Source organism: Nicotiana tabacum, chromosome 2 (genome assembly GCF_000715075.1).
Source record: "Nicotiana tabacum cultivar K326 chromosome 2, ASM71507v2, whole genome shotgun sequence".
NCBI lineage: Eukaryota > Viridiplantae > Streptophyta > Magnoliopsida > Solanales > Solanaceae > Nicotiana > Nicotiana tabacum.
This window is the reverse complement of record NC_134081.1, coordinates 87,517,479-87,529,424: the sequence shown is the minus strand read 5'-3', so window position 1 is coordinate 87,529,424 and position 11,946 is coordinate 87,517,479. Positions and strand designations below refer to the sequence as shown.

Below are 11,946 nucleotides of genomic sequence, written 5' to 3'. Positions count from 1 at the left end.
TCCCTTTGCGCTGGATCGAATTGTAAAGGTCGAGGACATTTTGTATCACTGATGGCGGTATCATTGATATTAAAGTTGTATTTTGATAGCCTCGGTGCTTCTTTAGGCTCGATGGACCTGTCGAAGCCATTTTTGGTCATGAGTCCCCGGTTGCTTCGACCTTGATCACTTCTCCTGTCATTTCTTACGGGGTTCCGCCCCAACCCACTGCTCTTTTGATCTCTATTATAGGGCCTATATCGATCCCCGTTTGATCCTGGTTCATGATCGATGCCCCTCTTGGCTCTATCGAGAGTCCTGGCAGGATATATAGACTTCGAAGGTGCCTCGCGTTGATCATCTTCGACTCTGATTTTCGATTAATACCGATTGTGTACATCGGTCCAGGTAATGGCAAGGGATTCTATCAGGCTTTGCTTTAATTGTTGTGAAGCCACCGGGCTTTGAATATTGAGTCCTTGAGTGAAAGCCTGAATAACTCAATCATCAGCGACCGGCGGCAGATCCGTTCGTTCCATTTGAAAACGGGACACGAACTCCCTGAGCATCTCGTTCTCCTTCTGTTTGACTTTGAAAAGGTCTGATTTCCTGGTTTCGACCTTGATGGCGCCGGCATGTGCTAACGAAAGAGTCCGCAAGCATAGCAAATGAGTCAATAGAATTAGGAGGTAAGTTGTGATACCATATCATGACTCCCTTTGATAGGGTCTTCCCAAATTTTTTCAGCAAAACAGACTCGATTTCATCGTCTTCTAATTCGTTCACTTTAATGGCACATGTATAAGAGGTTGCATGCTCGTTTGGATCGGTCGTTCCGTTGTACTTAGGTATTTCGGGCATACAAAATTTCTTGGGGATCAATTTTGGGGCCGCGCTCGGAGGAAAAGGTTTTTGCACGAACTTCTTGGAATCCAGTTCCTTCAATATCGGGGGTGCTCCTGGGATTTGATCTGCCCTAGAATTATAGGTTTCAACCTTTTTATCATTCACTTCGATCTTCTTTTCCCCTGACTCTATCCGCTTTGTCAACTCCTTGAGCATTTTTATAATTTCGGGGTTAGTCCTTGATTCTTGTTCATTCGACCTTACCACGCCCGATTCCGTTCTGCAGGTGACTTCTTGAGTCGGATCGGGTTTAACCCTACTCGGTGCCTGAGTTTGGCTCTGAACTGAGTTATCGCCACCTGTTGAGCTTGTATCATTTCGAAGATCATGCGCAGGCTAATCCCGTCTTCTTTAATTTTTTGTGTGTTTCGAGCTGTAGATCGGGCTCCACCACGGACGCTATTTTCAGGGTCGGTACGCAAGTTCTCGTCGATGGCCACATGTGAATTTATATCAATTAGATCCGCATTTTGAATTCCAACGACATCAGTGGGTGGCCCCGCATTAGCGGGCACCGTGTTGTTATTCTCACCTTAATGACCGGCCTCATTGTTGATTTGTAGAGGTGCTAATAGAGAGTTTGTCATTTTTGGCCTGAAATCAAAGATACTTCAAAGAGCAAGTGTAAAGTAGTGTGTGTTATGAAAATTTGTATCAAATAACCACTATTGTCCTTAGCCCTATGGTGGGCGTCAAACTGTTTACCCCAAAATCGGATAACAATTGAATTTATACGCGGTTTTAAGGATATGTGATCTAATTTGATACAAAGCGAGAAATCGGATTTAATATGGAAGAATAAGTAGAAAAATAAATGCAAACCATGCAGATTGTATACGGGTAGAGCCGAGCTCGACGCTTGATCGAGCATCTGGAACAATAGGTCAAGGCTCGGCACATACGTAAGAGATCGAAGTTACAGATGTAACAAAGCTCGATATCGAGGATCGAAGTTCGAACAGGATCATCAGATTTGCCCTCGAGTTTATCGAGGACACGACCGACCCTACTTCTAATGGCCTCAAAAAAAAGCTTTGCCAACTCATCCGACAAGGATACGTGATTCTCGCCATTAACCTATCATTATGGCAAGAATCACAAGATTAAGTAAAAAAGGGAGCCAACGGTCTGCATAATTTCTTATAAAATAATATCTTAAAGGCTTAATCTCCCTGGATATATAAAGGGAAATGAGTAATTCATTAGACACATTGTAACATACTTAAAAGAATAAGATACTATTTTTTCCAACTTTGTTCATATTATTCTGGTTTCAATAAGATCACATCTAAATTCGAAGGAAGTTAACCTTGCGAGTCTTAAGTTGTTCAATCTGCATGGTTTGCATTTATTTTTCTACTTATTCTTCCATACTAAATCTGATTTTCCGCTTTGTATCAAATTAGATCACATATCCTTAAAACCGCGTACAAATTCAATTGTTATCCGATTTTGGGGTAAACAACATAAATAGCCGATCATATTCATTATTTACTTTTTCTAGCCATATACATAGTTTATACATTGATTATACATAATTATACATATATAATACATAAATTATGCATATATTATACCTCCACCGGCTATTTTTAGTTTAAGCGATTGTGTGCGCTGCTATTTAGGTTAATTCTTTTATTCATTTTTTGTTCCACTATTTTTGACTAGTCTAGAATTTCAATTCAAGTATCACCTTTTTCCTTTTCTTTTTTTTAATAAATTTTAATATCATTTTGAAATTATCATAATTACTTGCAATGATAATGCATTGTGTGTTCCTCCTTTAATGAAACTTTAAAAAAGAAAAGTTCAATGCTTAAGGTTTTTCGCGTTTATACAATATTCAGGAAAGAAACGCTCCCTAAAAAAATAATGTAAATAATCTATCCTAATACAAATATTAATGACTGACTTATCGTACCGTGTGAATCTTATGCAACACTATCCCAAATTATTTAATGTTCCACTACAAATATTAAACACAACAAAAATACAATGCATTGTCTTGTCACGTGACACGCGCCGTGGAAAACGTTTGTTGGAAGAACAGGCAGTTTGAGATGAGATGATGCAAATAGGCGCATGAATAATGTGCCTTTTTTAAAGTAGATTCCTTTTATATGCCTAACTAGTAACCACCTACCATTCCTTTATTTGAATTTGGGCAATTTTATTGCACAAAATTCAGATTCCATACATTAATAAACCCTAATCATAGTGTTAATTATTTTATCCTCCCATTTATACGGTACTAATGTCAGTTACATTTGACTTAATAATGAAGTTAAATTTGATTAGATTTTTTTAATAATATATTAATTTATAAATCAACTTCATATTTACGCAAGTGAACACAGATCATCATATCAATTTCATTTTCCTAGTATTTATTTTTGGAAACAAATATCAAATTACGGAGGTACTCCCTATTTCTATGTTACTTGAATCATTAATTTTATTTATTTCACTTAGAACCGTAACATTTTAATAATTGAGTCATTAATTATTTCTCTAGTAATACTACATAAAGCAACACGAGTGAAAGCTTCAGCATCCCAATTGACTATGAGCGGAGCTCTGAAAATGGCGACTGACTCTCAAGCATACTTAGAAGGTGACAAGGTTAAAGAAACCAAGTCCTTAATCGCCGAACTCTGCCGTCATTTTTACAACCAGGGCTGGGTTGGGGGCACCGGCGGCAGCATCACCATTAAAGTCCACGATGAATCTATTCCCAAAGCCCAACAACTTATCGTCATGTCCCCTTCCGGTAAGAACCCATTTATTTACGATTTAACCTTACTTTCTATCTATTTTTTGTGTTCTATTTTTTTCTCGTTTGTTTGATTTTTTAAAAATGGTTTTGATTAGGGGTGCAAAAGGAAAGGATGGTGGAAGAGGATATGTATGTGATGTCATCAGATGGGTCTATTTTAACTGCGCCGGTGGCTAAACCTCCTCCCCACAAATTTCCCAAGTGTTCTGATTGTGCTCCTCTTTTTATGAAGGTACAATAGGTCATCAGTGTTATAGTTATAGTTGAAGAGGAAAGTAGGTTGTTATTTTTATCATGGGACAATTGTTTTGCAATCATGTCTATTTGAAATACTGGAATTGATTGTAGTATGTTCTTTGATAGTCTAATCGTTTTGTTGTAATTAAGTAAATACAAGTGTACTGTCTCTAATAGCTTAAGCTTTTAGATGAGATGGTCTCATACATAAGCTTTTAGATGAGATGCTCAAACATTTCAACAATCCAAGCCTGTAGTCTCTTCTTTGTTTCTGGTCAAATTAGCAAACTTTTGCATATTTCATTTCTATCGGGTTCACCTCAGGATCGTTTACTATTTCTCTGCTGCTATCTGTTAAATTTGTTCTCTCTCTCTCTCTTCCTCTCTCAATATTCTAGTAACAGCCAGGATTGTTAGTTGTACACTGTTGTCAAAGGTGCGCGTAAGTCCTGAAGCGAGCCGTAAAACATGTTGAGAGCTTCGCCTCGCTTAGCGGACGCGTCAGTGTCGTCATCAAGGTTCTAAGCATACTTTTTCTTGCCAATGAGCGTAATCGTGAAGAGGCGGCATTAAACAATTGAGATTTCACTTTGTCTTTTTTTTTTTTTTTTGAATTTCTTTGTCCATCTATTTGTTATTCTAGCTTATAATTATATAGTCTTGGACTATACATACATATTAATATGTATTTTTTCTCCATTTGCGCTTTTCTTCATTAAACTTCGCATTGCGCTTTGCACTTAAAGCTCTAATGGACCTTAGAGCTTTTTTTGCGCTTTTCGCCTTTGATAACACTGATTTATACTTGAATTCTCTTAGTTCTTTTTGATTCTGTATTCTATTTTGGGGATTGTAAGTTATTTCCTTTTTGTTTTTCCTTAGGCATATGAGATGCGTAATGCTGGTGCCGTTATCCACAGTCATGGAATGGAATCCTGCCTTGTAACAATGCTTAATCCACTAGCAAAAGAATTTCGGGTAAATATTGCTACAAGCTTTTGTAAAGTTACCACCATCTTGGTGTGCATTAAAACAAAAAAGGGGAACTTGGTAATGCTGAGGTCCAAACATTCGACATAGTCCGTATAATGCTGACTATAGATTTGTTTCCCCATTGACTATAGATATTTTGGATTTTTATTTGAGAATCAATTTTCCTTCTAATAAAGATACTTGTACTTTTCCTATATTATATGAAGTCTAATCCTAACGCTTCTTCTCTTTGCCCATAATTGTATATAGGCTAGTTATTTCATATAGCAGAGACAATTAGTTTTGGACTGAGGCATAGTTGATTGATCTCTGAAGAGTATATGCATTTGAAACTTTCTATTTTACCAATGTAATAAGTTACTACTTTCTCTATCTCCTCTGCCAAATTGCCCTAGCCCAACTGATAAAATTTTAAAACACATCTAATTCCGCATTGTAAAATACTGAAACCTATTGTTCTTTTTCATCTCATCTACTATTCGTTGTTGCTTTGATTGACAGATCACTCATATGGAAATGATAAAAGGAATTCAAGGGCATGGTTACTATGACGAACTTGTGGTTCCTATCATAGAGAACACTGCATATGAGAGAGAACTCACAGAATCTCTTACTGAAGCTGTATGCATCTCCATCTTCTAAAAGTCACACCCTTCCTTTGCATGATCTCATGTCTACCACGATCTGTTCGTTTGTGTATCTGCACTTATTTTGTTCTTTTTTCTTCTCTGCTTTAAGTCATTAGTTTTAGATGGTTTAACTGGAACTGCTATAATCAAATTATTGTTAAGTAAGTCAATGTTATTCCTGTTTTTTCTTGGCTGTGACCACCAAACAGGGTGACAGTTTTTCACTTGCAAAGTAACAAAAATACATTGCTGTTGCTCAATCATTCAACTGCTAAATTTGTTTGTTACAACTTGCTGTTGCTGTCGGCAATTCTGCTTCACTGCTGAATTTGTTCAGCAGTTATAACAATACATGGAAGAAAGTAGACTGGTTTGTTTTATTTTTTTTAAGTAAAATTTTGCTTAAAGCATTGATTGCACTTGATACCCTGTCCCTTGAAGAAGGGAAAATCATGGAATAGTTTGTCGCATTCATAGAGCAGTTCTAAATTCTAATAATACATGAAAAATTGACTAGGTTCCTTTGTTATCATTTTGGCCAGTCTCACAAAATGGGTAGCCATTAAGGGAAGCGGCTGGCAGATATTTATTTTTAACAAGTGATGTCGAGCTAAATAGAATTGACTGCACGACGTACCCTATCCATAAAAGACAAGATGAAGTTATAAACTACTACTTCTTCCATTCATCTTTGGAAACTAACGGTTGATAAGCAGATTGGGAACACTTCTTGCATGATGATGCTTTTATATTTCCACTTTACTGTAGTCTTTTATCTGCTCTGACAAGTTACTTTTTTCTTTTGGTGGATTACATGCTATTATGTCTCTCTAGCTGGTAAACGAAGTGTAAAGCTATCTTGTTACGGTAAGCAAATATAAACTAAACTAATCACATGTGTAAAGAGATGTTTACCTCGCACAGAGAGCTCATGCCTACTGGCTCTGCCCTTGAGGTGCTACCCACTACTTTGGGTCAGTAGGAGCACCCTGAGCTAGTTTCAAATTCCTGGTTTCCAATGGAAATTCTAGATGGTTTTTACTGGCTTCAGTGTCATGTCTGTCCTTAACTAATCATTTCTGCCTTTAACATTGACCTGGCATTGTGCTTTGCTATCGTAGCCATACAGGTTAATAATTAACCAACAAGAAATGGTTCTAGTAACAATTTGTTGAGAATTGAAGTGGATCTTTTGTAGTAAGAAGAATTACATAGCTCAAGTCACAAGATGTATGCTACAGCTCCCTTAATTACCACGAAGGAGTCTGCTATAGCAGTTTAAATTTTAGAAGTCAAGATTTACTCTATATCACATACAGAATAAACTACGCACATGTGAAGCTAGGTACCAAGAAACATAAAAAACTGTTTCCAGGTCCATTGAAGGAACTAGAGGAGTGATGCAAGTCAACCTCCCCCCTCTCTCGTGGATGAGTGGGGGGTTATGCAGGAGAAATTCTATATCAGCTCTAATATAGAAGATCGAAATAAATTTAGTTGTATAAATGGTTTTCCTCAAAAGACAAAAGCTAGAGCATAAGGATGACATTCCACCCAAAATTATTTGTCACGAAAGTCGAAACACAAAGTTCTATAATTACTCACTCTTTCGAGTAACCAAATTTGAGTAGCCCAGTGTTTTACAGTAAACTTGATAGGTTATATTTTATGCAGGGATTAGGGTATAGAAGTCTTGCCTGTAGGTTGGCTGTTAGCATAAAAATAGTCAAACTAGGATGTATTCTCCGAATGACAATAGAAGGGTTCGTATAGCCGGCCACCTAGTTTAGAATTGATGCCTAATTTGTTACAGTATTGTTTATAGCTTAATTGTTGGAAGGGAATAGGGAATTTTTTACCATTTAAGGATAGAGGTCCAGATTTTGCAACGGAAGAGAGGAGAAATAAGTCATTTATGAAATATGAGGATAGAGGGAATATTCTCAAAGAGTCATCTGCATATTATGAAGACTAACTGTATATCAAGGTTAGGTATCCAATAATATCCATAGCTGTCTCCTAAATTAGTACACTTCTTATTATGCTTCCCCAAGGTTTAGGATCATATTTAATGCTCTACTATTTACACGAAGCTTGATAATCTGCCTAAACAAGGTTTTAATTTGATTCATGCATATTTGGAGACATCTGTTTTTGGTTTGAGTAGCATGTAAATTTTTTCCGTTATTTTCTCGTGAGAAAAATATAGTAGATGCCTGATGCCATTACTCACCTTTGAAAGAAGACTTAACTGAAGAAGTGAAGATTTTCAGCCTTTTTCTAGTGATGGTCCTATCTATTGAGTGACACAGTATTAAATTTTTTTCCATGTTGAACAGATCAAAGCTTACCCAAAAGCAACAGCCGTGCTGGTCCGCAACCATGGTATATATGTGTGGGGAGATTCTTGGATCAGTGCTAAAACACAGGTTTGCATCATGAACCATATGGTCTAGTACTTCCAATATGGGTTTAGTAGCTACTAATAGTTATCTTGCTTCTAGTGTATTTTGTTACACCCTACTCTGCAAAAATCATTGATTGATTTAACACTATCCTTTTTTGTTTGGGGTGACATGGTTAGGTAGAAGATAGATTTAATAATATTGATTTAATATGTGCTAGTAAGTTAAGGATGACCTCTGTAGGATTTTCTATGTACATCTTTTAATCTATTTAAGAATGTAAGTATCGAAACAGTCCTCAGATCAATAAGTTTGATGTATCTGAGAATTTACGTTTCATTTGGCACTCTTCTAATTGACATGCTATCTTCCAGGCTGAGTGCTACCACTACCTCTTTGATGCTGCTATTAAACTTCATCAATTAGGACTTGACTGGACAACACCAGCTCATGGTCCCATTCATAACCCCAATGGTCCTTTTGTTGGCATCCAGAATGCCAAAATATCTGCAAAAGCAGGTACTCTTGCTTCAAATGGCAGCAGCATTGAACCATCAAGGGTAAGCATTTGAAAATTTTAGACCATCCTCTGATTTGAAATTCAACGGTTTAGGTCTTTGTCTTAGGTATTTCCATTGAGTTGTTATTGTTGTCTCCATTGTGATATTTATAATTTTTCGCAGCGGTGCATCATTTTGGATATAGAAGGAACCACTACCCCAATAACATTTGTTACTGATGTTCTGTTCCCTTATGCACGTGATAATGTGGGGAGACATTTGGATGCTACATATGGCTCAGCAGAAACTCAACAGGATATTAAGTTATTACGTGCTCAAGTAAGTAAACTTACTGAGAAATAGCTTTGTGAAAAAGGTCTTCAAAAGAGTTGAGCCTTTTTCTTGGAAAGATTTGTGGTGAGGTGATATTATTGTCATAATGGTGTTTTGCATGTCAGTTTCTGGAGGACACTTGGGAAAAATTAACAAAACTTTTGGGTGTAACTAACTTGAAAAGTTAATGAGAAATCCAAACCTGGATTGACTAAAAGTTATGCCAAACTCTCATTACAACTTTGTCACGACCCAAAGTACCTCCTAGCCATGATTGACACCTAATGAGCACCTACCAGCTAGGCGAACCAGATTTCTATCACATGTATTCCAACCGCTAACCAAACAGCAAAACGTTAAGTATAAAGTAGGGCAATCTCCAATATCAGCACAAACAGAAATACAAAGTGTAACTCGCAATACAACCCATAATCTAAGTCATGGAGTGTCTAAGACACAAATCCAAATACCAAATGCCTGGTCTGAGCCCTACAAATGTTGTAAAAGCATAAACCAAATGATAGGCGGCAACCTTCATAGACTGCATATATCGAGAAGCCATGGCCCTCCCTGCTCAAATTCTCGACATTCCCCACTTGCTGAAAGTAATATTGAAAAGTGTAAACAAATGTGCTGATTTTTGAATCTTGCCTCTGCCATCTTCTTTCAGGTGCAACAAGACCTAGAAAATGGTGTTGCTGGTGCTGTGCATATCCCGTCTGAAGATGCTGGGAAGATGGAAGTACTTGCAGCTTTGGTTGCTAATGTAGAGGCAATGATTAAAGCGGACCGAAAGATTATTGCATTGAAGGAGTTACAGGTGAGAACAGTGGTACCTAGGTCCCTCAAATATTATAAAGTTTCATAATTTAGTTGCTTACAACTTGTGCTTTTTTTTTTTTCATATTCTCATACTCAGGGACATATATGGCAAACTGGGTTTGAGAATAATGAGTTAGAGGGACTTGTTTTTGATGATGTGCCTCAAGCTCTTGAGAAATGGACCTCTTTAGGCTTCAAGGTTTCTTTCATCTTTCCTTGTTTCAGTACTCTCTGCATTCCTCCCTTTTCCGTAAGCTCTAGTGCTATCCAAATTTTGTTGCAAATGCAAACCATTATGACCATCAAAGAAGTTGCTCTGATTCTTTTTGAAAGGCTTCAGCATGCTGCATGGTTTAAGTGTGTTCTTGTTCATTATCATGACGAGGTAATGCCTTGGTCTATAATCTCCATCTGCTAGTCATATTAATTAGTTTTTGTACCTTAGGTATACATATACTCAAGTGGCAGCAGATTGGCACAGAGACTTTTGTTTGGTCACACAAAACATGGAGACCTGAGAAATTATCTCTGTGGATTTTTCGATACAACAGTGGGGTAAATTTCTACCTTTCAGCGGGTTTTCATATTTTGATACTTTTGTCAGTTGAAGTAATTCATCTTTCTCCTTTTCTGCTGTAGAAACAAGAGAGAAACAAAAAGTTACCAAGAAATTACAGCATCGTTGGGAGTAGATAATCCATCAGAGATATTGTTTTTGACAGATGTCTATCAAGAAGCAACAGCTGCAAAGGCAGCAGGTAATGTCCTGCTCATTTTGTATGAAACAACTCTGTGAATTTGCTAGCTCTTCCGCTCTTCCTTGAAAGCAGATACTAGCTGAAAAAGTAGCTTGGTCAACAATTGTGTTGCCTATTTAGGATGTTAGTACTTTTATTGTTGGTGTGATTCCTCTTTTAACTCCAACAGCTAGCAGTTTATCTAGACACGACTTGTGTGAGCCTGTGGGATGTCACTTATATAAGCTATACTTCAACGAAAAAGAACTTATGCATATGCTTCACTGACGTTGCTGCCCTTTTGGCTCCTTCAGGTTTGGAAGTGATAATCTCTGTCAGACCAGGAAACGGACCTCTCCCGGATAATCACGGGTTCAGGACAATCCGATCATTTTCAGAGATCTGAAGATGGAATGTGTCATCCTGTAACATTTTCCATGTATGGTGTAACATATCATAATAAAAGAAAGTTGGGGGTAGGTCCATGTTTCTCTAGCAAAAATTAATAGAGTTGCTTGAGTCATACTGCTGCTCTTACCTTTCACAAATGGGGTGGGGGTGGGGGGTGGGGGTGTCCATTTGCGTGTTGCAACCTTAGGATTAGTGTCAACTAGTTTCCTCTTTTCTGTTGTATTGAGATGGTATTAAGTTAACTTATGAGAACAATTTCCGGAGATCGACGTTTTTAGTTCCATTTCCAAAGAGATGGCTGGAGTGGAACCTCGCTCCTCATTTCTAAATAAGGTAGCTTGCTGGTTTTTCCCTCGGTTAATGTATAGAAAATTGAATGAAAACTGGCGAAAAAGAAGTATGCTGAGGAACAAAATTCTCAATCCGCTCTTCCTCTACAAAATAGTCTCAAAACGGTCTTAAGTTGATCTTTTTGACAGTTCTTGTACCCTTGGCTTGGCAGCCCGATCTGAAGAATTCAAGATTTATGTCCGATTCAGGTTGGTAAGAGACAGTACAAAAGTTTTCACTGTATTCGTCGTAGCTTACTCTATCTATTTGGTATGAGGTCAATTGTTGCTTCCTCTCGCGAGATTGCACGCCTGTACAGTTGGGAAAGAATGAGCGATGAATTGTTCCTTCTTTTTTTTTCCTTTAAATGATGCCTCTTCGTGGTTTTGTTTGGGGAAAAAGACGTGCATGCTATTTTAATGAGATGAGAAGTTTATTTATAAATGGAGAGACTAGTCTATAAGGTAACGCAAATTATATTAGTGGTTTTGGAGCTGAGTGATTTTACGGTGCCTCACACAACTGATATTATTTGTGTTCAGTTGTTTGAAGCTTCTTTTTATCTCGCATATTTGTAGACCTATATCTTACACATCTAGGTCCATAAAATTTTGAGGCTAAAAAGAGTCCTCATACAACTACAACAAGTGAATAAAATTTTTCGCAAAGGAATCTCTTGCTACAAGGGCAGAGAAATAAAAAGTTGAAAAGAAATCACATATTGTATTGACATATAACTTGTGGTACATATAGTGGACATATCACAGTCCTAGTCATACTGTTATCCCTTCATTTGTCTAACTTTTCAATCATAATTGGTTCTCACTTTCTCTTCCTGCAATTTCCTTTTCATTGTGTATGTCGTCATTCCCTAACAGCTGGTCTTTT

The 11,946-nt window shown here is 37.3% G+C and overlaps 1 protein-coding gene across 1 annotated transcript; it reads left to right on the top strand.

The window, feature by feature from the left end:
- Positions 1 to 3,425: 3,425 nt before the first annotated feature.
- On the top strand, positions 3,426 to 10,991 carry LOC107782969 (putative bifunctional methylthioribulose-1-phosphate dehydratase/enolase-phosphatase E1 1). The gene is made up of 12 exons (XM_016603924.2): positions 3,426 to 3,655; positions 3,757 to 3,893; positions 4,781 to 4,876; positions 5,393 to 5,512; positions 7,860 to 7,949; positions 8,300 to 8,485; positions 8,609 to 8,764; positions 9,429 to 9,578; positions 9,678 to 9,779; positions 10,026 to 10,135; positions 10,220 to 10,338; positions 10,632 to 10,991. Exons 1-12 carry the CDS (start codon positions 3,451 to 3,453, stop codon positions 10,721 to 10,723), a joined length of 1,563 nt encoding a protein of 520 aa, XP_016459410.1. The 5' UTR covers positions 3,426 to 3,450; the 3' UTR covers positions 10,724 to 10,991.
- The last annotated feature ends 955 nt before the right edge of the window (positions 10,992 to 11,946 follow it).